We start from the raw sequence: 27795 nt of genomic DNA on the forward strand, positions 1-27795 counted from the left end.
AGACATCGAAGGCCAGCACTGATTAACCCAATGTCCCAACCTCCTAATTGGTCCACACCCCCTGCCATGCACAGGGTAAGGCACTGCCACGCCATGCGGCCCTAGTTCCCCTGGAAACTAGGCAATGCCATGTGTTAGAAAACACGAGCAGCACCCAGAAACAGAGAGCAGTCAGGAAAGTTTCTGACAAGCATGTAATGCATTTCAGAGTGGTCTTCTTGTGCTAACTGTGAAATTGGACAGGAAAGGATCTACAGTTAGAGAAACATAGAAGATTGTTGGCAGAAAAAAGAACACATAGCCCATCTAGTCTGCCTTTTTAAGAAAGGACATGACTGGATAGTACAGGATTCTTCCATTCAGCTTTTACAAGCAGCAGGCAGGGAGATTCAGTGTCAAGATGGATTTCATAGGATACACTTTGCACAAATTACAGATGGTGTAAGTCAGGGAAGAACTCCTCAGCTAATCATGGTAAAGAATCACCTACTATATCACTGCACTCCTGTCCCTTAGAATAGGTACAAATGGTCTTTTAAAACAAATATGTACATGGGAGCACATACAGAGAAACAAGCAGGGCTGAAAAAAGTTCCTAATAGCAGAGGCCTCTTTCAGGAGTACAATGCCCCTACCTATGATAAAAAACAACTAGGCTGCTTGAAAGAACTGCCAATCAAATTGAAGCAAGTAATACTGAACTTGTACCAGTCATGAAGCAAAAAGAAAAAGGCAAATCTTGGATTTCATGTTTAATACGGTCTAAGCAGGAAAGTCTAGTTATTCAGCCTTGTTAGTATTTGTGGACTGTGATGTTATTCTGTATACTACTTTCAGTCCTGCTTATGTGATTCTGTATCATTTGTAATCTACTGAAGTAATTTAGTCTGTTTGTCCTGTGTACCTGTCTATGAGTTTGTCTGACTGACCCATTTATGTCTATTTTTGTATTCATCATAAGTGCTTGCCTGCCTACATTTATGTCTCTGTCCAATTTATTTATCTAGTTCTCTATGCATGCATCTGTACTTCCAGTATATCTATATATGCCTCAGGGGTAAAACTAACAAGAGCAATATTTGGATCAGGCATGCTAAGTGGACTTCTTTTTTTAAATACAATATCAATATTCTCTTAGTTTCCTACAGGTTGGTAGAAACCGTTTATAAATCATTAAAGTCTTAAAGTATTAAAGCTGGTAAGTGTCTTCAGAAACTTTACAATGGAGAATACCCCATGTACTTTAAAATAAAGGGGACCTGTCAGAAGGGAAACATTATAAAACCACCAGGTACATGTAATATATCTTATGATAATATTCTCTACTATATGGAGAGCTCAAGTTAATGTGGATATGTGAAGAAAGTAATTTTTACACTGGCACACCTGCTCTATACGAATAGCCTGTAACTATCGGGGTGGGCAGTTCCCGAGAACTAGTCAGGTGTCACGTTTGTGATCACACCTACTGAGGCATGTCATCAAGCCATGGGAGCCCATATCATCCACTGCCTGTCCCCAGAGCCCCTCTTGCTTTTCAATCATGTCTCTCAGGAGCTGCCGACCCTAATGGCTAGTTGGGTTATTAGTATACAGAGCATACCAGTTTAAGAATACATTTTCTTCGCATATCCACATCGGCCTGTGCTTTCCAGCAAACATAGGAAACAGTATCATAAAATGTATTACTTTTCTAAGGTGCTTTAAGAAAATCTTTCCTCTTGACAGTTCCCCTCAAATACTGACAACAGATACCTAAGAGTCAAATACAACAAAATGTTTCTACTAATACAGTTTTGTTTTTATATATTTAATGGAATTCTGACACAGATTGTCTTTACCTGTAAAATTCACATTACGAATGTACTTTAATAGTTCAAGGCCATCAACTGGGTCCATGCGACTGCACAATCCAACACTTCCAGGACACACAGATTTGTGCATATTATGAAGAGCATGAGCCATTGCGTACACTGCATCAATAACAAATTGTACTTTTCCTTCCTGTTCATATGCAGACCCAACACCAATCCTCTCCTGATCTGTACAAAAGAGAAATGCAAATAAATATAAATAAATGCAAATTCCATAAATAAATATATATATTCCTTTAAACAATACCTATGTAAGAACCTATGTAGGAACTCTCAAAGCTTTTAATAGAACTTGAGGTACATAGTTTTGAGTAAAGCACCTTTTACACCACATTAGTGGCGTCTGTGTGCTGTATATGTCGAGAAATCAGACATACCCATAGAGTCCATTTACCCAATGGAGGTCAGAAAAGTCATTTTGACCTCTGTTGAGGTAGTTTTAGGCTGGGATTTCTTTTTTCTTCTGGATGGAATAGCACAGACCTCTGTGCTGTTCCATAGAGCAGCTGTAGAAAATGTATACATGTAATGTATAATTTTTTTAAAAGTCTCTCTGTCATTTTAAAAACTTTTGACATGTCGTAGAGACATAAAGCAACACATGGTCCAACTGCACAAGAATGGTTACTCAAAGATGCAACATTAGCAGGTCAGAAATCACATCACCTGTATAGACATATAAGATGAAGAAACAGAATAGCAGCATCAAAAGATGAAATAGAAAAACATCTCAATAAAGTATAAAAATGCTATGTTTTGTCCCATTTCAGGCCTTTGTCAAGCTTGTAAGTTTTTCTTTTCCATATTTTGATGCTGACAGATGCTGATTGGTTGGAGTCAGACCCCTGAAGTCATTACCATACACTTCTCTCTGCTTGTTCTCATGATATGAGTGCTGAGACACCAACCAATAATAAAAATGTTTGACATGTCTCTGTAACATGTCATAAGTGTTTTGAAAGACATGGACATAACAAATATGTAGTAAAAAGTGCCTAAGGCTAGGTTCACAGTATGTTGGTCAATAGTTGGTTTAGATTTTGGTCACTATCTATAGCCAAAACCAGAAGTGGAATTAAGACAGAGAAAAACTCTACAAAAAAAAGATTTGTATCTTTTTGTATGTTTTGGACCCACTTTTGGTTTTGGCTAAAGATACTGGACCACATATGGACCAAAATACTGTGTGAGCCCATCCTTGGTATCCCTTTACACAGACAGATGATTGCCTGTTATTGGGTACTAATCCACCATATTCAAGTCAATCAGTGCTCTTTTAAAGGGATCATTTAGACAGTCCAATTTTTGGGAAGTAAGTGGTCACAAAGTCAAACGATCAATCATTGTGCGGTTGTTCATCTACATTATTGTGGGCACCACATCCACTGTTTAAACGATCAGCTGAAGAACATATGTTTGCTCATTTTTCAGCTGATCACTATTGGGGAGATTTATCAAAACCTGTGTAGAGGAAGAGTGGTGCAGTTACCCATAGCAACCAATCAGCTCACTTCTTTCATTTTTAAAGAGGCCTCTGAGAATTGAAAGAAGAGATCTGATTGGTTGCTATGGATAACTGCACCACTCTTCCTCTACACAGGTTTTGATAAATCTCCCCATATGCCCTTTACATGGAGCAATAACTGGGAATAAACATTCGGCTAATAATCACTTAATGTTAAACGGCCTTGAATTGAAATAAAAATAATCACTATCAGACATATACACAAAACAGAGTATATTGGTTCTGCTGGATTTCATCACGATTGTGATTTCCAGCTCTACATTGGTTGCGGAAACCATCTGGAGATTTCCAACATCATAGCTTATATTTGAGATTATATTGTCTTGAAACATTTTCATTATTAGAATAACTAAAAAAGTATAGGTGGAAATATATTTCAAGGTCAAAGGATGATCAGTAAACAGCAGCATAAGGTGCAGATATTTATGTTTTAGACTCCTAATTTGTTGGTTGTAAACAAACAGAACCATATGTTGGCCATTTTGCTGTGGTGAGCATCAGCATAGAGCTATATATGGATGTCTTGGCAGCATACATTGTCCAATGTTCACATATTCAGTAAACATTACATTTATTATGAATTATCTGTTCTTACATTGTACATGTAAAACAAAAATTATCAAAATAAATAACCCAAAATATAAAATTATTTGTGCAGAAATTATGGACCATGGGGATTTTTCATCAGCGCTCATATTTGTCACATTACATGGGTTATTAAAAGAAAAGTATAAATATATGGGGTTACACTACAATCTTTGGATGTAGATTCCGCAATGTAACCAAGCCTGAGGATGGGTTCACACATAGTGAGTAGTTTGGTCATTTAGTATTTTTGGGCAAAAACCAGGAATGGGTTCAAAACACAGATAAAGCTGTAAATCTTTACATAATAGTTTTTCTCTTTGTTAGTTCCACTACTGGTTTTATCTTAAAATACTAAACAAAATACTGAGCAGTATACCGAAACTAGCCTAAAATGTAGATCGTTCAGTTACAGCAGCATGGTTATTGATGAGCTCTTTTAAAATGAACTTTTGGAACATATTCAGGAAATATGAGGTCAGGACTGCTAAAATAAAACAATGAAAACATGGATATCCATAGATAACAATTAGCCCACCGAATATTTGCTATGTACTATGGGACCTACAATCTAAGATATTTTAAACAATCTGTTCCTGTTAGGCTACTTTTGCACTGCCATTGTGCTCCGTCCATAAACGGCCATTAGGCTCTTTTATTGTTTTCAGCCTTTAGGGGCCGTTATCGGGATGGGGCACAACGGGCAATAAGGGGTCATGATGGATCTCATTTACAATGATGAGTTTCTTTGGGCGCCATTATTTTGTAGCAGGAGAAAAAGACGGCACATGCAGTAATTTTTCTCCCGCTATTCCCCCGGGCTCCCCCGATGGCCATCACACTGCCGTGTACAAAGGCAGTGTGAAAGAAGCCGTATTCCATCATTAAATGTCTATTCTGAAACACATTCTTCAAGAAACAATAAATATGCTAAAAAAAAAATTCATTAATCTGGTTTAATAAAACTCAGATACATATTATTAATAATTATACAAATTCATAATTTTTATCTGAATTTCTTTTCTGATTGTAGATTTTTTTATTTCTATATTTTGTACATGATTATGAGGCAGCCATCTTGCTTAGTTTAAACTAGTTGCTTAGTTTACACATGTTTATTAGTCAATTACAGAACAAAAGCGGACGATATTTTTTTTGTGTCTTGTGAATTTTTTTTTAACAGTGTGTGAACATGACCTAAGAGGTATGCTTTACAGCAGCCACACATAATCATAGTTTGTAAAGTTGAAAAAAAGAGTTCATCGAGTTCAACCAAAAACCCTACTGTTAATCCAGAAGAAAGAAAAAAAAACCATGAGGCTGATGCCAATTGCCCCATGACAGAGGAAAAATTCCCTCCCAACTCCAATATGGCAATCAGAATAAATCCCTGAATCAATGTTCTATCCACATAAATCTAGTAACCATAACCTTTAATTTTATATTTTTTTCAAAAATACATCCAGGGCCCCCTTGAACTTGTTTATTGAGTCAGATGTCACAACATCATGGGGCAGAGAGTTCCATAGTCTCACTGCTCTTACAGTAAAGAATCTCTGTCTGTAATGATGGTGAAACCTTCTTTCCTCTAGATGTAGAGGATGCCCCCTTGTCATGGTTACCGGCTGAAGTGTGTAAAGATCACTAGAAGATCTCTGTACTGTTCATTCATATATTTGTACATTATGATCACATCACCCCTAAGACGTTTTTCTCCAGATGAAATAACCCCAAACTTGATAACCTGTCTTGCTACTGTAATCCTCCCATACCATTAATAATTTTTGTTGCCCTCCACTGCACCCTCTCCAGTTCAGCCATGTTCTTTTTATATACAGGGGCCCAAAATAAGACACAATACTCCATATGTGATCTGACTAATGATTTATACAGAGGCAAAAACTATATTCTTGTCCTGAGCCTCTATGCTTCTCTTGATACATCCCATGACTTTGTTAGCCTTGGCAGCCGCTCCCTGGCACTGATCATTTATCCTTTACATTTATCCACATTAACCCCTTGGGGATGGAGCCCATTCTAACCCTAAGGACGGGAGCATTTTTTGCAAAGCTGACCTCTATCATTTTATGTATTAATAACCCTGGGATGCTTTTACTTATAAATTTGATTCCGAGACAGTTTTTTCGTGAAATATTCTACTTTATATTAGTGGTAAATTTATGTCTAGACTTGCATCATTTCTTGGTGAAAAATTCAAAAATTTCAGGAAAAATTTTAATTTTTTTAATTTTTCTAACTTTGAAGCTCTCTGCTTGTAAGGAAAAGGGACATGTCAAATAAATTATATATTGATTCACATATACAATATGTCTACTTTATGTTTGCATCATAAAGTTGACATGTTTTTACTTTTGGAAGACATTAGAGGGCCTCAAAATATAGCAGAAATTTTCCAATTTTTCCAGAAAATTTCCAAATCTGAATTTTTCAGGGACCAGTTAAGTTTAGAAGTGAATTTGAGGGTCTTTATGTTCGAAATCCCCTATAATGGACCCCATTATGAAAACTGCACCCCTCAAAGTAGTCAAAATGACATTCAGAAAGGTTGTTAACCCTTCAGGTGTTTCACAGGAATAGAAGCAAAATGGAGGAGAAAAATAAAAATCTAAATTTTTTCCTCTAAAATGTTATTGCAGACCCATTTTTTTCATTTTTACAAGGGGTAAAAGGTAAAAAGCCCCCCCCCCCCCAAAAAAAAAAAACAACAACTTGTAATTCATTCTCTCTCGAGTAAGGAAATACCTCATATGTGGATGTAAATTGCTCTGTGGGTGCACTAAAGGCTCAGAAGGGAAGGAGAGCGAATTTTGCTGAAATGGGGGGCATATTGCATTTAGGAAGCCCCTATGATGCCAGAACAGTAAAAAAAAAAAAAATAACCACATGGCATACTATTTTGGAAACTACACCCTTCAAGGATTGTAACAAGGGGTCCAGTGAGCCCCTACAGGTGATTGAAGAACTTTTGTTAAAATGGGACATCAAAATGAAATATTAGACTTTTAACACTAAAATGCTGGGGTTACCCCAAAATTTTCATTTTCACAAGGAGTAATAGGAGAAAATGCCCCCAAAATTTGAAACCCCATTTCTCTCGAGTAAGGAAATACCTCATATGTGGATGTAAAGTGATCTGTGGGTGCACTAGAGGGCTCAGAATGGAAGGAGCGACATTGGGCTTTTGGAGAGTGAGTTTTTCTGAAATGGTTTTTGGGGGACATGTCACATTTAGGAAGCCCCTATGGTGCCAGAACAGAAAAAAAAAAAAAAAACACATGGCATACTATTTTGGAAACTACCCCCTTCAAGGAACGTAACAAGGGGTACAGTGAGCCTTAACACCCCACAGGTGATTGACGAACTTTTGTTAAATTTGGAAATAAAAATGGGAAATTAAAATGTAAAAAATTATTTAGGTAAAGTTGGACTTGAAAATTAAAAATGTTTTTTTTTTTCCCTGAAATGCTGGTGTTACCCCAAATTTATCATTTTCACAAGGGGGTAATAGTAGAAAAAGTAGTGATAGTAGGGGATGAGATCTCAAGGACTGGGGAATAAAGGGTGTGAAGTGGCTGGAATGAAAGATGATGCAGGGAGTTGAATGGATGAATAGATACAAAGTGATGGATGCGAATATAGATAGTGCGGCTTATGTGTGATGCTTATTGAATGCAAGGCTGGTGATCAAGTATGGAAAGATAGAGAGGTATATGTATAGTGTATATGCAAATGAATGGTGACTGTTGTGTGTATATATACTATGTTTCAAAATGAACATGAGGTGTTGCTGAACTAACTACTGCAATAGATGTGTGAATAAAATTGATGTACTAAATGTCCAGGATACAACACATTTATTAATCAAATAAAAACAAAATAATTGTTAAGTCAATTTAAACAGTTAGGTAGAAATGTGGAGTAAGAGTGTAGGGCCCTTGCACTCTTTCCCACCTGTTATAATTAAAAGGTACAGATGAATATATAAAAAGATGTGAAATAAAACACACAGTATATGTGATTAGATGACAACACACTCTCAGTTTGAAAGTTCAGTGGTGGTTAGAGGCAGATCCACTTATGTGTACTTGCAACCTCTGGAGACCCCCAGTCTGGGGCCCACCGTTGAAGGAAAAACAGAGGTACGGCTCGGCCGTTTTTAAATAAAGAACAGTGGTGGGGATAAATAACAAGTCACTTAATCCGTAGGTTCAGGGGTATAGATAACAATGCCTCTACTGAATGTATAGTTAGATGGTTCCTGCATACACAGCGCGGCGGCTGTGCAATAGTGCAAATGAATTGGAGGCTCGGTGGCCGTAAAAATGAAGTCTTCGGTACTGTGTACCGCTTACCCGTCCTGTGGGTAGGTGGAGCGAGGCTCTGCGAGATGGGGTCCCGATGTCCGTGGCGCTGGGATGTCCTGGCGGTGCAGTCTGTCTGCCGACAGGCCGGTCACCTAGTCCGTGCGCTGGATTTGTCAGTCTCTGTCTCTGAAGGGGTCTCGGTCTTTGTGATAGTGCTGGTAATGCTCGGTGCTCCTTGGTGATAGCCGTGGAGCGCTCTGTGATAGCTGTAGGTGGTGACTTGAGATTGTGAACGTGGGGTATCTGGTGGTGGTCTCTAGAGAGGTGTGTCAGGCAGTGTGAGAGTGATCAGACACATTTCGAACTATCGTAGTCCTTCCTCAGTGATCACTTCAGAGACAGAGACCGACAAATCCAGCGCACAGACTAGGTGACCGGTCTGTCGGCAGACAGACCGCACCGCCAGGACATCCCAGCGCCAAGGACATTGGGAACCCATCTCGCAGAGCCTCACTCCACCTACCCACAGGACGGGTAAGCGGTACATAGTACCGGAGACTTTATTTTTACGGCCGCTGACCCGCCAATTCATTTGCACTATTGCACAGCCGCCGCGCTGTGTATGCAGGAACCATCTAACTATACATTCAGTAGAGACATTGTTATCTATACCCCTGAACCTACGGATTAAGTGACTTGTTATTTATCCCCACCACTGTACTTTATTTAAAAAACGGCCGAGCCGTACCTCTGTTTTTCCTTCAACGGTGGGCCCCAGACTGGGGGTCTCCAGAGGTTGCAAGTACACATAAGTGGATCTGCCTCTAACCACCACTGAACTTTCAAACTGAGAGTGTGTTGTCATCTAATCACATATACTGTGTGTTTTATTTCACATCTTTTTATATATTCATCTGTACCTTTTAAATATAACAGGTGGGAAAGAGTGGAAGGGCCCTGCACTCTTACTCCACATTTCTACATAACTGTTTAAATTGACTTAACAATTATTTTGTTTTTATTTGATTAATAAATGTGTTGTACCCTGGACATTTAGTACATCAATTTTATTCACACATCTATTGCAGTAGTTAGTTCAGCAACACCTGATACATTTTGCAACATAGTATATATACACACAACAGTCACCATTCATTTGCATATACACTATACATATACACTATACATATACCTCTCTATCTTTCCATACTTAATCACCAGCCTTGCATTCAATAAGCATCACACATCCTCTGAGTCATTCTCTAAGCCGCACTATCTATATTCGCATCCATCACTTTGTATCTATTAATCCATTCAACTCCCTGCATCATCTTTCATTCCAGCCACTTCACACCCTTTATTCCCCAGTCCTTGAGATCTCATCCACTACTATCACTACTTTTCCTTCAATTTCAAGGTGGTCTGAGGATTCCACCAGGATAGAGATCTCGGACAATACATACTAAGCAGATTGAGTACCTCCAACTCAGCTTTTTCAATAGGGGGAAAAGCCCCCAAAAATGTGTAACCCCATTTTTGACCCCCTCAAAAGCCCAATGGCGCTCCTTCTCTTCTGAGCATTGTAGTTCACCCGCAGAGCACTTTACATCCACACATGGGGTATTTATATACTCAGAAAAAATGGGGTTACAAATTTTGGGGGGCTTTTTTCCTATTACCCCTTGTGAAAATGAAAAATTTGGGGTAACACTAGCATTTCAGGGAAAAACACATTTTAAACTTTCATGTCCAACTTTAACAAAAATTTGTCAAAGACCTGTGGGGTGTTAAGGCTATACCCCTTGTTACATTCCGTGAGGGGTGTAGTTTCCAAAATGGGGTCACATGTGGGTGTTTTTTTTTTTTTTTGCGTTTATGTCAGAACCGCTGTAACCATCAGCCTACTCTGTGCAAATCACCAATTTAGGCCTCAAATGTACATAGAGCTCTCACTCCTGAGCCATGTCGTTTGTCTGCAGAGCATTTTCCTTCCACATATGGGGTATTTCCGTACTCAAAAGAAATTGGGTTAGGAATTTTGGGGGTCTTTTTCTCCTTTTACCTCTTGTGAAAATGAAAAATATGTGGCAACACCAGCATGTTAGTGTAAAAAAAATGCATTTTTTACACTAACATGCTGGTGTAGCCCCCAACTTTACCTTTTCATAAGGGGTAAAAGGAGAAAAAGCCCCCCAAAATTTTTAACGCAATTTCTCCTAAGTACGGAAAAACCCCATATGTGGCCCTAAACTGTTGCCTTGAAATACGTCAGGGCTCCGAAGTGAGCGAGCACCACAACATTTGAGGCCTAAATGAGCAATTTGCAATAAGGGCAGACCCGGATACAAGGATGGTGCTTGTCTCCACCAAAACCTTACAGCAGTGTTTCCCAAACAGGTGTGTTTTACTTTTTATTTTGTGTTAGTGTAGTGAAGTGTTTTTAGGTCACATTTACACGGGCGGGGGTTCACAGTGAGTTTTCCGCTGGGTGTTTGAGCTGCGGCGGAAAATTTGCCGCAGCTCAAACTTGTAGAAGGAAACCCACTGTAAACCCCTGCCCGTGTGAATGTACCCTGTACATTCACATGGGAGGGGGACAGGGCGCCCCATACCTTCAGCTGTTGCAAACCTACAACTCCCAGCCAGTGGCGGATCCAGGGGGGGGGGGCAACGGGGCAATTGCCCCCCCCCCCGCTCCCTAGCATGGTGGAGCCGAAGCTGTAAGCTCCGGCTCCACCATTCCCTAACCTTACACACACGCTGTGCACAGTGTGTGAGCTGCGGGGACGAGATCCACTAAAGGCCGGCGCGATGACGTCACATCATCGCGCCGGCGCCTGGAGGACCCGTCCCCGCGGCCTGCATACTGTAAGTAAGGGTATGCTCAGGGTCCAGGGGATTAGGGAAAGAGGATATGCGCCACTGTTAGGAGGAGGGGGGAGGGGGGTGTCAGAGGAAAGGGAATATTTAATGAGGGTCTGCAGGGCAAAGCACAGGGGGCATTATATGTGAAGAGCACATGACAGGGGGCCCCCTGTCCTGTGCCCTTAACATATAATGCCCCCTGTGCTGTGCCCCTCACATAATGCCCACTGTGCTGTGCCACACATATAAATTATATGTGTGGGGCACAGCACAGGGGGCATTATATGTGTGGGGCACAGAACAGGGGGCATTCTATCATATAATGCCCCCCTGTCCTGTGCCCCTCACAGATAATGCCCCCTGTGCTGTGCCCCACACATATAATTTATATGTGTGGCACAGCACAGTGGGCATTATGTGAGGGGCACAGCACAGGGGGCATTATATGTGAAGGGCACAGGACAGGGGGGCATTATATGATATAATGCCCCCCCTGTTCTGTGCCCCACACTTATAATGCCCCCTGTGCTGTGCCCTTCACATATAATGTCCCCTGTGCTGTGCCCCTCACATAATGCCCACTGTGCTGTGCCACACATATAAATTATATGTGTGGGGCACAGCACAGGGGGCATTATATGTGGGGGGCACAGAACAGGGGGCATTATATCATATAATGCCCCCCTGTCCTGTGCCCCTCACATATAATGCCCCCTGTGCCCCTCACATATAATGCCCCCTGTGCTGTGCCACACATATAAATTATATGTGTGGGGCACAGCACAGGGGGCATTATGTGTGTGGAGCACAGCACAGGGGGCATTATATGATATAATGCCCCCCCCCCTGTTCTGTGCCCCACACTTATAATGCCCCCTGCGCTGTGCCCCTCCCATATATTGCCCCTTGTGTGCTGTTCCCCTCACATATATTGCCCCCTGTGCTGTGTCCCACACATATAATGCCCCCTGTGCTGTGCCCCTCACATATAATTCCCCATCATGCGCCCCTCATATATAATGCCCAAACCATGCGCCCCTCACATATAATGCCCTCTGTGCTGTGCCCCTCACATATAATGCTCCTGTCATGTGCCCCTCACATATAATGCCCCCATTCTTTGCCCCTCACATATAATGCCCCCATCATGCGCCCCTCATATATAATGCCCCCTGTGCTGTGCCCTTCACATATAATGCCCCCATCATGTGCCCCTCACATATAATGCCCCCTGTGCTGTGCCCCTCACATATAATGCCCCCATCATGCGCCCCTCACATATAATGCCCCCTGTGCTGTGCCCCTCACATATAATGTTCCTGTCATGTGCTCCAAACATATAATGCCCCCTGTGCTGTGCCCCTCACATATAATGCCCCCTGAGGGGACAGGACATGGGGCTTTATATGTGAAGGGCACAGCACAGGGGGCATTATATGTGAGGGGCGCATGATGGGGGCACTATATGTGAGGGGCACAGCACAGGGGGCATTATATGTGCGGGACTCATGATGGGGGCATTATATGTGCGGGACGCATGATGGGGGCTTTATATATGAGGGGCGCATGATGGAGGCATTATATGTGAGGGGCAAAGAATGGGGGCATTATAGGTGAAGGGCACAACACAGGGGCATTAAATGTGTGGGGCACATGACAGGAGCATTATATGTGAGGGGCACAGCACAGAGGGCATTATTATGTGGGGGGAACAGGATGGGTCATAATTATTATATGTAGGGGCACAAGATGGGGCATTATTACTATATGTGAAGGCACAGAGTGTTTTGCCTTTCAGAAGTATATTGTAGATTATGAGGAATTTCTGGGGTGGTAAGTTTTTTAGGCGCCACAATACATTACAGTATTTTATTCAGAGGGTGCACTGCACAGCAAGTTATATTCAGAGAATGCACTGTGTGGTAGTATTAGATTTAGAGGGCACAGTGTGTGGTAGTATTATATTCAGTGGGTACAGTGTGTGGTAGTATTATATTTAGAGGGTGCAGTGTGTGATAGTATTATATTTAGAGGGTGCAGTGTGTGATAGTATTATATTCAGAGGGTGCAGTGTTTGGTAGTATTAAATTTAGAGGGCACAGTGTGTGGTAGTATTATATTCAGTGGGTACAGTGTGTGATAGTATTATATTTAGAGGGTGCAGTGTGTGATAGTATTAAATTCAGAGGGTGCAGTGTTTGGAAGTATTAAAGTTAGAGGGCACAGTGTGTGGTAGTATTATATTCAGTGTGTACAGTGTGTGATAGTATTATATTTAGAGGGTGCAGTGTGTGATAGTATTATATTTAGAGGGTGCAGTGTGTGATAGTATTATATTCAGAGGGTGCAGTGTTTGGTAGTATTAAATTTAGAGGGCACAGTGTGTGGTAGTATTATATTCAGAGGGTGCAGTGTGTGGTAGTATTATATTCAGAGAGTGCAGTGTGTGATAGTATTATATTTAGAGGGCACAGTGTGTGATAGTATTATATTCAGAGGGTGCAGTGTGTGATAGTATTATATTCAGAGGGTACAGTGTATGGCGGTATTATATTCAGAGGGTACAGTGTGTTGTATATTCAGGGGGTACAGTGTTTCAGAATTATATTCAGAGGGTGTGTGCCAGTATTATATTCAAAGAATACAGTGTTTGGCAGTATTATAATAATTATTGTTTTCATATAGAGGATCAGAATGCGCTGACATAGTGAGGAGACGTCTGGGCATCAAGTTCTGCAGAGAGAAGATTTAGCTGGAACAAATCCTGGCGGTATGTACCAGCTGAATTAGATAAGGAAAGACTATAGAGAAGACGTCACCTGTAATCACTGATATCATTGTGTATTCTCCTCACTATAGAGAAGACGTCACCCATAGTCACTGATATCATTGTGTATTCTCCTCACTATAGAGAAGACATCACCTGTAATCACTGATCTCTATAGTGAGGAGAATACACAATGATATCAGTAATTACAGGTGACGTCTTCTCTATAGTGAGGAGAATACACAATGATAAGACGTCACCTGTAGTCACTGATATCACTGTGTATTCTCCTCACTATAGAGGAGACGTCACCTGTAATCACTGATATCATTGTGTATTCCCCTCACTATAGAGAAAATGTCACCTGTAATCACTGATCTCTATAGTGAGGAGAATACACAATGATATCAGTGACTACAGGTGACGTCTTCTCTATAGTGAGGAGAATACACAATGATATCAGTGATTACAGGTGACGTCTTCTCTATAGTGAGGAGAATACACAATGATAAGACGTCACCTGTAGTCACTGATATCAATGTGTATTCTCCTCACTATAGAGAAGACGTCACCTGTAGTCACTGATATCATTGTATATTCTCCTCACTATAGAGGAGACGTCACCTGTAATCACTGATATCATTGTGTATTCTCCTCACTATAGAGAAGAGGTCATCTGTAATCACTGATATCATTCTGTATTCTACTCACTATGTCCCATCAGAGCTGGAGTTACTTGTAAGTTCTGCAGTTATGATGGGTGAAACAACAACTCCCAGCATCCCCTTACCACTGTTTAGGTCATACTGGGAGCTGTAGTTTTAAATGGTAAAAATTTCTTTAGCATTTTCCCATTCTGTGGCAATTGATTATTATTCTGACATATGAGCACGGCCTAAGAGTCTTAAACAAGGTTAGGACTGTATGATACATTTAATAATATTGTAAGTTCCGTAATCTTATTTTCTGTCCGCCAACACAAAATACACTAATAGTGCCCCTCCCGAGACTCGACTCTGGATCTGCCCCTGCTCCCAGCATGCACTGACAGACCATACATGCTGGGAGTTGTAGTTTTGCAACAGCTGCAGGCACACTGGTGGGGAACCGCTGAGTTAGGAAACAGACTCTAGCTCAGTGATTACAACCCTTGTGCCTCCAGCTGTTGCAAAACTACAACTCCCAGCATGTACGGGCTGTCAGTGCATTCTGGGAGTTGTAGTTTTGCAACAGCAGGAGGCACACGGGTTGGAATCACTGAGTTAGGAAACAGAGTCTATCTCAGTGTTGCCCAACCAGTGTGCCTCCAGCTGTTGCAAAACTACATCGCCCAACATGCAATGACAGCTGAAAGGCATGCTAGGAGTTGTAGTTATACAACAACTGGGGAAGAACAGTTTGGAGACCGCTAAGTAGTGGTCTACAAACTGTAGCCCTCCAGATGTTGCAAAACTACAACTCCAAGCTTCCCCAGACTGTCCAGGCATGCTGGGAGTTGTAGTTTTGCAACATCTGGAGGGCTACAGTATGCAGACCACTACTTAGCGTCTCCAAACTGTTCTTCCTCAGTTGTTGCATAACTATAACCCCTAGCATGCCTTTCAGCTGTCAGTGCATGTTGGGTGTTGTAGTTTTGCAACAGCTGGAGGCACGCTGTTGGGCTACATTGAGCTAGAGTCTGTTTCCTAACTCAGTGATTCCAACCCGTGTGCCTCCTGCTGTTGCAAAAGTACAACTCCCAGAATGAAGGGTGGTCTCCAAACTGTAGCCCTCCAGATGTTGCAAAACTACAAATCCAAGCTGGCCCAGACTGTCCAGGCATGCTGGGAATTGTATTTATTCAGCATCTGGTGGGCCACAGTTTGGAGACCACTGTATAGTGGTCTCCAAACTGTGGTCCTCCAGATGTTGCAAAACTACAACTTTCAGCATGCACTGACTGTCTACGTATGATGGGAATTGTAGTTTTGCAAGATCTGGAGGGCAACAGTTTGGAGACCACCATATAGTGGTCTCCAAACTGTGCCATTTCAGATGTTGTAAAACTACAACTCCCATCATGCCCAGACAGTCAGAGCATGCTGAAAGTTGTAGTTTTGCAACATCTGGAGGACCACAGTTTGGAGACCACTACATAGGGGTCTCCAAACTGTGGCCCTCCAGATGTTGCAAAACTACAACTCCCAGCATGCCCAGACATTCTTTGGCGGTCTGGGCATGTTGGGAGTTGTAGTTTTGCAACTTTTAGAAGGTCACATTGAAGATCACTTACCAGTGATGCACTTTCCGGCATGCCTCCTCCTGCTGCGCCACTGCTCCAATGCCACCACCACCTCTCTGATGCCGCCGCTGATCAGGATGCTGCTGGTAAGCTTCCGCCCATGTCCAGCCGTTCTGCCCGGACTTCGATCGGTGGGCAGATCCCCAACTGCCATTGGTCGTTCAGTCCTAATCCACCAATGGCAGGGGATAGGAGGAGGTTGCACCCCTGCCACCTCGCTCATATCCTTAAGAATGGTCGGAGCTGTCTGTGACAGATCTGATCACTCTTATTTTCTGGGCGACTGGCCCGGAATCACTGCAAATCGCCAGTCTGAATTGACCAGGATATATTGACCAGATATGGATATCAGCAGTCATCCCAGTCCGATCACCGCCCAGCAAGCGGTGGTGATCTGAAATACGGAGGACGTACAGTTACGTCCTCCATCCTTAAGTACCAGGATGCGAGGGCATACCTGTACGCCCTCTGTCCCCAACAGGTTAAAGACCAAGCCTATTTTAACCTTAAAATGTTCCCATCAGATCCAACAAAAAAACATTTTTTAATGTATCACTCAGTATCTAATCCTGACAATGTACATCTAATTTTGATGTGTCTAGCACCTTTATTTATCTTTTTATTACACTTTAAATTTAGCTCACTAGTCTGAATTCCTCTGAAAGGGAGGGGTCATGGCCTCACTGTGCAGGTCTCCACCTCCTCCCTCAGTATGCTGTCTGCTCACATCTCCCCTAGCATTAGCAAAACTACAACTCACAGCTTGTCCTCACTGACAGTAGCGGGACACAAGCTGAAAGTGGGAGGATTTTTCCTCCAGCTGTGAGCCCTGCACTCTGAGCTGTCAGTCAAGGATGTGTGTCCATGACGTAGGTGATGATGCATGGACACAGCAGGACTAGTATGTGTCCAAGCAGGCATGGGGGTCAGTTGTTTGACTGTCTCTTTCAGTATGAAATACTGAAAATTTTCTAATGAAAGCAATTGCAAAACCTATTGGCTTTGCATGCTTTACAACATATGAAAAGTTTTTGTATCTGACAGTGCCTATTTAAGGACCAGGCCAATTTTATTTTAGCATTTTTGTTTTTTCCTTCTCGCCTTCTAAAATCCATAACTCTTTTATATTTCCATGTACAGACCCATATAAGGGCTTTTGTGTGACGAATTGTACTTTGTAATGAAACCTCTCATTTTACCATAAAATGTACGGCGAACCCCCAAATTTTTTTTTTAGGGAGGAAATTTAAAGGAAAACCACAATTTGGCACATTTTGGAGGGTTTCGTGTTCACACTGTACACTTTACGGTAAAAATGACATGTATTCTTTATTCTGTGGGTCAATACGATTAAAATGATACCCATGGCTAGATACTTTTATATTTTTGTATCGCTTAAAAAAAACCTAAAACCTAAAACCTAAAACTTTTTGTACAAAATCAGTTATCTAAAATTGCCCTATTTTGACCACCTATAACTTTTTCATTTGTCCGTATATAGGGCAGTATGAGGGCTCATTTTTTGCACCATCATCTGTACTTTTTATCGATGCCACACTTGCATATATAAATATTTTAGATAATTTTTTATAAATTTTTTGTTGAATAAAATGTGACAAAAAAGCAGCATTTTTTATATTTTTTTATATTTTTACGTTTACGCCGTTTACCGTACGGGATCATTACCATTATATTTTCATAGTTTGGACATTTACACATGCGGTGATACCAAATATTTTATTAAAAAAATGTTTATGTTTTTTTGGGTGTAAAATGGGAAAAACTGACAATTTTCATTTTTATTGGGGAGGGGATTTTTCACTTTTTTTTACTTTTTATTTTTAAAATTTTCAACTTTTTTTTTACACTTTTTATGTCCCCATAAGGGACCATCTATAGCAATCATTTGATTGCTAAAACTATTCAGTGCTTTGCATAGGGCATAGCACTGATCAGTATTATCAGTGATCTTCTGCTCTGGTCTGCTCGATCTCAGACCAGAACAGGAGACGCCGGGAGGCAGGTGAGGTGGACCTCCGTCCGCCAGTACATATGATCGGATCCCTGCGGCAGCGCTGTGGGCGATCCGATCATCTATTTTAAAATGCGCAGTGCCGCAGATTCCTTGATCTGTACTGATCAAGGCATCTGAGGGGTTAATGGCACATACGTGGGATCGCAGATATCTGCCATTACCGGCAGGTCCCCGGCTGCTAGAACCTGCTGTGTATGATGCGAGCACCGCCACACCAGAATGTACAATTACGTCTGTGGACGTACATTTACATCTGTGGTTGTTAAGGGATTAAATGTACGTCAGTGGACGTACATTTACATCTGTGGTCGTTAAGGGGTTACATTTTCCATATCTGTTGCCAAGCCTCCAGCTTCCCCAGATCCCTCTGTAATATTATGTTATCCTCCTCTGTGGTGATCACCTTACACAATTTAGTGTCATCTGCAAATATAGAGATTCCACTCTGTAATCCCTCTACAAGGTCATTCATAAAGATATTGAAAACTAGTGGACCCAGTACTGACCCATGTGGTACCCCACTTGTAACTGTCACCCAACCAGAGTAAGTTACATTGATCGCCAGCCTATCACTTCCCATCACTGAGCCAGTTGCTAAACCATTTACATGTATCCTCCCCTAGTCCCAGCATCCTCATTTTATGTACTAGCCTTTTGTGTGGCACAGTATCAAATGCCTTAGAAAAGTCAAGTTATACAACATCCACAGCTTCACCCCAGTCCAATCTATAACTGACATCCTAATGGAAGCTGGTCAGATTAGTCTGGCAGGACTGATCCCGCATAAACCTATGTTGGTGTTCTGTTAGAAGGTTATTTTCATTGAGATATCCCAGAATAGCATCTCTCAGAAAACCCTCAAAGATCTTACCCACAACAGATGTTAAACTTACAGGCCTATAGTTCCCAGGATCCCTTATAGACCCCTTTTTATATATTGGTAGCACATTTGTCAAGTGCCAGTCCTGTGGAAGACTCCCTGTCATCATAAAATATTTAAATATAAAGAATAAGGGTCTGTCTGGCATGGTACATATTGCCTGCAAAACCTTGGGATGGATGCCATCTAGGCCCGGTAATTTGGGTTAAACAGGTGAGATTTGCTGAGATTATCCCTTTCCTTGTCCTCTGACATTGTATTTGATTTTCCTGTGTAAATACAGTAGAGAAGAAGGCATATAGTAGATTGACCTTTTTCTCTACCTTTACACCCAGACTATTTCTTAAGGGACCAACATTTTCAGTTTCTTTCGGGTTCTATGGGCCATAGAAACCTGTGAACAATGTAAATGGACTACTGTGGGAAGTAATTTCTACAGGCCAGGAAGTGTAAGCAAAAGGACTTTTATTTTTAAATACAGATTGTGTTTCAATCCTATATGGGAGAATGCTAAAATAACACAATGGGGTCTAAGAATTTGCTCCCCTTTTAATTGGTAAATCAAATGCACCACATAGTTTTTAAGGTTGAAAAAGTCCGTCAGGTTCAATCAAAAACCCTACCCATAAGCAGTTATGTAATTGTGTATTCAATTAGTAGAATATTGACTTAGTAATATTCACTGATTAATATTAATTTACTATGCTTGACACAAATCCAGAAATTGAACTTTGGCTGGCTAACAAAGTTCATAAGTATACTTAGTCACTTTATATTTCAAATAAATGACCCAGGTTTGTCTGGGGACAAAAACTGTCTGATGTGTCCATAGCAACCAGTCATAGCTCTGCTTTCATTGTATCAAAGTAATTTGAGAAATAAAAGCTGAGCTGTGATTGGTTGCCCGGAGAAAATTACATATGTTTTAGTGTCAGAATAAATTGAAGAATCTAGACTGACAGGTGGTTAAAGATTCAGTCTGTATAGTAATGAAGTTCTGTGGGTTTCTTCATTGCACACGGGCACTTTATGTAAAGGTCTGAAGCTTGTTTCTGTATGTCACGATCACACCCTATCGGTCCAGCCAAGACATTAGAGAGAGTGTGATGGTGCAAGGGTTAAGGCCACCAGACCTCTGGGTATCCACTACTAATCCCAGCAAGTCACCAAATGAACCCTTAGATAAACGTGTTTCCACCAGAGCTGCCTTCAGAAAGGTGAGCTCATATATTTAGAGATCAAAGACCAGAGCTGATTAATTAAACATTTAATCTGATAAAAGGTATCACAGTGCTACATATATAAAAATACAGGAACAAATGACATACACGTATACCAATATATAAAAGAGTTTAGCAAGACAAGTTCAGAAAACAAAAATGGAGTTCTTACAGCATGATGGTATAGCCCTCCTTTGTCAGTGAGAGTCCAGCTCTTGTCAGCTTAGGGCACAGCCTTGAACACACTGAATCTAGCATTGTTAAATATTATATATCTGCCTTTTTGGAGGGAGACTCCATTCCCCCCTCCCCTCTGATCCCACCAGGGGGGCATCTCTGTTCCTGGCCCTCTTATCTGGTTGATTATATGATGGGACCAGAGTGCCCCTTACATCCTGCTGCTTCAAAGGGCCTCTGACTTCAAAGGAGATACAAACAAACAGCCAGACCCCCAATAAAATGCAATACACAAAAGGATACACCGTCTGAATGACCTCTCACCCATGTCTTGGATAATACATCACACACAGTTATAAATTATAATACACATATAGGATTTCAATAATCAGGCCTTGGGCCTGACACTGTATTTATCTTTTAATGCATTCTTTAGTTCAGGATTTTTTTTTGCCTGGAAACATCACACTTTATTTCAGAATTTGCACAAAGCCAAGTAGAAAATTGATGCCACCTTCCAATCACCATGCAAAGTCTACACAGCTCATCGATACATAGTGTTTACTATCTATTCCTATATAGTACACGTATTTGCCAACCCATATAAATAAGAGAGCATGATATTAACCAACAGATATACTGCAGGCCTAAGTCCTTACTTACTGGTGCACTTTTTTCCATGTCCACCTCTGCGTAGTGCATTTCGGCTCAGTCTGCAGTGAAAGTTGTCCTCCCAGAATTCAGCAAACCAGACATTCCTTCTATTATTATCTAGTGTCCGACTAGTAAAGTAACGGTCAAACCCTAAATAAGATAAGAATCAACATTACGTTAGGAGATAAGAGAAGTTAGGTCAAGATATTTGGAAAAAGATTTTTTTTAACAAAAGGCAAAATGTGTGGGTAAGTAAACCTCTGACTGAAGCCCGCCTGGGTAGTATAGTAACAGCCCCTTCTGCCACTTCCTCTTGCTGAAGTACTGGAGAGATCTTTGAACCCCAGCTGTCAGAGCCGACCCACATGAAGTGTCCTGTTTGATTTGCTCTTCTTGCTGCTGCAAGTACTCGCCTGTAGAAAACAGCATACAACAAGAAAAAGGGAAAATAAACCAAAGCACAATTTCTAAATAAATTGTTTCAATTCAACGATTCTAAATCGGAATCATTAGCAGTTACTTTTACCATACTTATCATAATGTCGCATACTTTCTGCTTGCACTGTTTCTACTTCTGAGAAATCTATACCGAGAAAACAATTGACTTGAGTACAAATAATCTGACACACTCATAATTTAGCAGAAAGCCTTGAAGCTCAGGTTTAATGGGTCAAGCATACTGCTAGATTTGGCATAGATGGGCCAATAGAATTCTATGGAACATTGCTGTATCTACAGAATGTGTGCCTCTGATTATTTATCATGAGGCGAAACATAAATTATGAGAAATAAAAATGTAGCCTGAGCCAAAATATGCAGTAACACTGAGATACTGTGCCTAAATACACTGCTATTACTGAAAAATACAGTGCATCACAGAGGCGGCACACAGCAGCAAGCATTATGCCAATGGCACCTCCATATGGGTCTGTGCACATGGCATAAACTGATGCAAAATACATATCTATAGTATTAGACTACAGATAATAGGAAGATGGTTTGGAAAAACAACTCTGTTTAAATTCCTTATGTGTCAGCTCGCTTTCTGTTAACCAGCAGCACTAATCTAATGACGACTCTTTTGTCAGCCTCAATGAATAGTGAAGGTGTGACAAACAAGGTAAGAAAATCCTGATAATTATTTGACATATATGGATACCACTCAACGGTTCATACTGTGCTATATATAGCAGCTAAAATAACCATAGCAAATTTGCTATATAGGTGCCCTAGAATTATTTAAAATGTAGAACTAAAACATGAAAAACTATGATGATTCATCATATCCTGCTGTTTATAAATTGTACTACACTCCCATAATAGAGACTCATGGTTAGATTTTCTATATACCTGCAGGGTTTTTTCAGCTTTTCAAATAACATTATGGTAGACAGCTGATTCTTTATCCAAATTTTTGGACGCTATGAGGTTTGAAATCCATTCAATGCAGCTGCTGGTATATCAACAGAAGGATAAAACATTCACGGGATGCCAGTCACTTCAAGGCTACTGACAGCTTAAAACCACTCAACTGCAACTTGAACCCTCAATTTTCCTCCACCATTTCACTACATATTAATGTGTTTAGTTATATAATCAAAAAAAACTTACAATGAATAAAGTATAAATGATTCACAAACATGTATTTGGTGAAAGGTTGGAATAATAGCAAATAGGCCACAATTTTTAACCTGATATCATCTTCACTTGCAAAAATGATGACAGCCCGGGCATTGGATGTTTCCAGAAGTCGCCGAATTATCTTATCAAATTCTCCAGCTTTTGGCTCCCGGGGAATTTTAACTGACTGTGCTACACACAAACCTCCTGCAAATACAAGGCAAAAATCCTGCTTTAATGTGGTTTTGAAGTTTACTAATAGATCTTCAACACAAAGTTTACATGAAGCATAATTGAAGTAGAACACTAATAGAGAATGAATTCTCAGTTCCACTTCATCATACACTTTACATAATTAATTGAGCTGTTTTCTATCTTAATAAATAAAGATTTCCAGACATTTCAAAGTTACAAATTCTGTTCAGTCAAGTGCAGTTAATATACTAAAATGATCAACTTGGCCCTTACCATCCTCCCTGGATTTCTGGATAAATGCTTCTACTCCACTTTCACCATAGCTGCCTTCAGATGCAAGTGTCGACACATAACTCCACTTCAGGGCCTTGACAATATCCACCATGGCCTGAGCTTGATAGGTGTCAGATGGAACCACTCGAGAAAAAAAGTCATATCGACTGTTGTCACTAAGGTCTGGAGCAGTGGAGGCATAGCTCACTTGTGGAATCTAAGGGGAATAGAAAATGAAGAAAGTGAGGTCAAAGTAGCAATAATGAGAGAGGACAGCAGAATGAGACTTAAGACCTGGATAATGGATCATGCACAGGAACACTTTTATATTTGTCAATAATAATTGAGTTTAACTCCAAAGTGCATTACCAGAAAATGTGCAGAGGTCCTCCATGTGAAATCAGGATTCATGCTTTAAACTAAATATAAAAGTAACATTGATTTACATACCTTTCAAAGCAGCTCTGCATTTGCCGAGGATTACCACATAACAAGTTACATTTGGTCAGTTGCTCTCCTAGGCGAGAGTACGGAGTGTCACTTTTCAAGCACTGTAACTGTACATCCTATCAGAGGGTTGTTTTATGGTCTGCTCTATAGGAGCAAGCGGAACTACACTGATATGAGTGATGATAATCTCTTTGCAGCAGTATGGTACATGTTGATGCTATCTAAATAAATAAATACAAATGATTCCCTATAATTTCAGGAGGCTCTGAGAACTTAAATTAACAGAATGAGTTGGAAAGTTTAAGTTTAAAGTGGTACTCCAGTGGACAACTTTATTTTTTTCATCAACTGTGCCAGAAAGTTAAACAGGTTTGTAAATTACTTCTATTAAAAATCTTAATCCTTCCAGTACTTATTAGCTGCTGAATACTACAGAGGAATTTCTTTACTTTTTAGAACACAGAGCTCTCTGCTGACATCACGAGCACAGTGCTCTCTGCTGATATCTCTGTCCATTTTAGGAACTGTCCAGAGCATAATATGATTTCTATTGGGATTTTCTCCTACTCTGGATAATTCTTAAAATGGACAGAGGTGTCAGCAGAGAGCACTGTGGTCATGATGTCAGCAAAGAGCTCTGTGTTCCAAAAAGTAAATAATTTCCTCTGCAGTATTCAGCAGCTAATAAGTACTGGAAGGATTAAGATTTTTTAATAGAAGTAATTTACGAACCTGTTTAACTTTATGGCACAGTTGATTAAAAAAAAAAAAGTTTTCCACCAGAGTACCCCTTTAAAAAACTGATTATCATTATTATAAACTGTATGCAGTGACCTCCCAGTATGGGACTGTGGTAGAAAAGAACCATAAGGTAGATAGCTGCAGTCCAAGCTACTTTCAGTTCTTTACATTGTACACATCATGACCAGTATAGAATAAATATTTCACTTTATGATATATTAGACAGCACTTTCTTACATTATAATTAATGACCTTTATTTATAAAATGACAGTTTCCCAAGCATTTTCACATTCACCGTATATATTCACATCAATCCCCATCACTATAGAGTTTAAAATATAATCTGCCAACCAGAATCTTGTACAAATGTACACTACATTGATTTTTATAGGACGCCTCTTAACCTACAAAGATGTACCCTAGACTTGCTTCTGGCTGAGATATTTAAGACATTTTCAAGATGCAATACTATGACCGCTAACACTAGATTTGTCTTACTAGAGTTCTGGTTAGTGATTTTTCTTATATTATTAATATTAGATTGCACTTAAAACCTGTAGCAGCAAATATGTCTCCATAACTTCCCTTAATATATTTCAAGAGTACAATACAGCGCTGTGCCATTTACCTACATAATGCGCAGTAATGAGGAGTGAGAGTAGATTTAATGTATTCCCACTGGTTTTGCACAGGATGTTGATAGGTTAATGTAATAGAACTACCTACATATGCTTTACGCTGTCTAATATAAAGTGTAGTGTAGATGGATGCAAAATTCCTAACGGCCTCATCACAAGTGCTCATGTGAATTCTGTAAAAGAATGAGGTGAAATGAGACAACTTACAGGCTCATACATATAATGTATTGGGAACAGTTCCCTTCCAGCAGGTAACATTACTATCTGTGTTTGCATTCCTTCTATATTTCATTGTCTATTTAAAAAAAATAGTAATTAAGGTAATATAGCAAATGGTATCTATAGAGCAGGAGAACTGTGTGACTTCAACGCAAGGGACGACAATACAGAAGTAATTGCCACCAGTTCTGTAACTTATCTGTGTGTTAAAGCAAAGAAAATAGAGCCGTCCTACTAATTACAGCAATATCAGTAATTGCAGCCAAGAAAAAGCAAATATAAATTTGGATGAAGGAACACAAATCTATTTGCAGAGTTTTAAAAGATCACGATGCCTGTCTGCACAATGCAACCACGGCGCATCTCCTATTTACTGAATACAGGAGCTGTAAATACCGCATTCATTCTCCTCATTGTGTATGGACAGCTGCTACAGGGTATTTGATCTTCCTGTGGCTGATGTCCCAAATAACACCCTCTTGTTCGACGTTATGACATTTTGCATGTGCATTTTTCCTATTGTACTTTCAACTTCTAATGAAAAGTCTATGGAGTAAAAGAACTGAAAAATTCCATATCTAAAGAATGTACCATTTTCATAAAATCACTACTAATCCTAAAAAATTTTAAAATTAAAAAAATAAATAAATAAAAGCAAAACAAATCATTTTGTACAGTAGTTGAACTTTTCAATGTTTTCCTATAGACTTGAAAGATACACCTTGAACTAAAAACGCAATGAAAACACAGTGAAAAATATAAGGTGCATATTGGGAAATTGCTAATAATGTAGTTCTCTATAATGTTAGCTAAAATGTCTTAAAGGATAGGGGATAAGATGTCAGATCGCGGGGGTCCCGTTGCTGGGGACCCCCGGGATCTCGGCTGCAGCACCCACATGTACGGCTTCCACCTCACACCGGCAACACTGGAGGCTTTGGATCCCGACCACAATGGCGGAAGAGGGGGCGTGATGGACCTCCCAGAGACTTGCATTGAGGGGGTGACATCAAACAGGACGGAGTTGTGACGTCACGCTCTTCCGCCATTGTGGTTGGGATCCGAAGCCTCCAGCATTGCCGGTGTGAGGTAGAAGCTGTACAGGTGGGTGCTGCAGCCGAGATCCCTTTGGATCGGGGATAAGATGTCTAGAGGTGCGAGTACCCCTTTAATGCCTCAATTTTTTATTTTAGTTTTTGGACCATTGCGGAGAGCATCAGAAAAGAGTGTCTCTCCTTCTGAAGCAACTGTCCTGACCTACAATGCAAGGAAAACTGATAGATTTAAAGGGGCACTTTGCAAAAGCCCGACACTGAAGCTGTTAGGGTTCCCTTCAGATTAAAACTGATCAACCTAACAGGGCAGATTTTTTTTTTTTTTTTGTTGCTTTGGTTTAATAGACACTAAGGGAAATTAAATGCTGTAGCCATAATGCAGTCTCTCAAATGCAGCTCAGTATTACTCAGCCAAGGTAATCTGCACTTCCCCCACTTACAGACCGGCAAACAACTAAAAATGTCAAGCTGGTCCATTAGTGTGTCTACAAGGACATTCCAGAGCATCCTTGAAAAATCTGCAGCTGCACTGAAATTGATCAGTTGTAGGTGAGGAGAGCTTGCACTGTCCAGAGAGAAGACAACGGGAGAGATATTCACAACTGAATACCTTTTATTTTGTCTAGAAAGTCTAAGCTTGCACCAGTGCAACAGGCTGATTGCAAAGCTGACATCTTTTAGATGGTATAGTTAACACCAATACACTTTTGGTGCATATTATAATTTGTGCGACAATTAAGCCCCCACCCCTTTTCCAGAAACCACACCCATTTTACAAATATGGCACACATAGTTTTCACACAATCTAAAAAAAAATTGAAAATCCCACCCCGATCACTGTATACAAAGAACTCAACAAACTGTGTGTACAAAGGAGCAGGCACTCATAAATGTCACGATGCCGGTTGGCAGGAGGTGGATCCTCTGTGCCAGAGAGGGATTGGCGTGGACCGTGCTAGTGGACCGGTTCTAAGTCACTACTGGTTTTCACCAGAGCCCGCCGCAAAGCGGGATGGTCTTGCTGCGGCGGTAGTGACCAGGTCGTATCCACTAGCAACGGCTCAACCTCTCTGACTGCTGAAGATAGGCGCGGTACAAGGGAGTAGACAGAAGCAAGGTCGGACGTAGCAGAAGGTCGGGGCAGGCAGCAAGGATCGTAGTAAGGGGCAACGGCAGGAGGTCTGGAACACAGGCTAGGAACACACAAGGAAACGCTTTCACTGGCACAATGGCAACAAGATCCGGCGAGGGAGTGCAGGGGAAGTGAGGTATACATAGGGAGTGCACAGGTGAACACACTAATTAGAACCACTTGCGCCAATCAGCGACGCAGTGGCCCTTTAAATCGCAGAGACCCGGCGCGCGCGCGCCCTAGGGAGCGGGGCCGCGCGCGCCGGGACAGGACCGACGGAGAG

General features: G+C 40.8%; 1 protein-coding gene across 3 annotated transcripts in view; it reads right to left on the minus strand.

Moving 5' to 3' along the window:
• The window catches only part of GRM4 (glutamate metabotropic receptor 4), a 195526-nt gene that overhangs the window by 20199 nt on the left and 147532 nt on the right, over positions 1-27795 (minus strand). For all 3 annotated transcript variants that reach the window (XM_056557575.1, XM_056557578.1, XM_056557577.1), the window contains 5 exons: positions 23277-23493; positions 22880-23015; positions 21447-21601; positions 21198-21338; positions 1842-2042 (listed from right to left, as the gene is read on the minus strand). In XM_056557575.1, coding sequence (XP_056413550.1) covers positions 1842-2042; positions 21198-21338; positions 21447-21601; positions 22880-23015; positions 23277-23493 — 850 coding nt within the window. The remainder of the gene's footprint in view (positions 1-1841; positions 2043-21197; positions 21339-21446; positions 21602-22879; positions 23016-23276; positions 23494-27795) is intronic.

The sequence above is a fragment of the Hyla sarda genome, chromosome 2 (assembly GCF_029499605.1).
Source record: "Hyla sarda isolate aHylSar1 chromosome 2, aHylSar1.hap1, whole genome shotgun sequence".
Classification (NCBI taxonomy): domain Eukaryota; kingdom Metazoa; phylum Chordata; class Amphibia; order Anura; family Hylidae; genus Hyla; species Hyla sarda.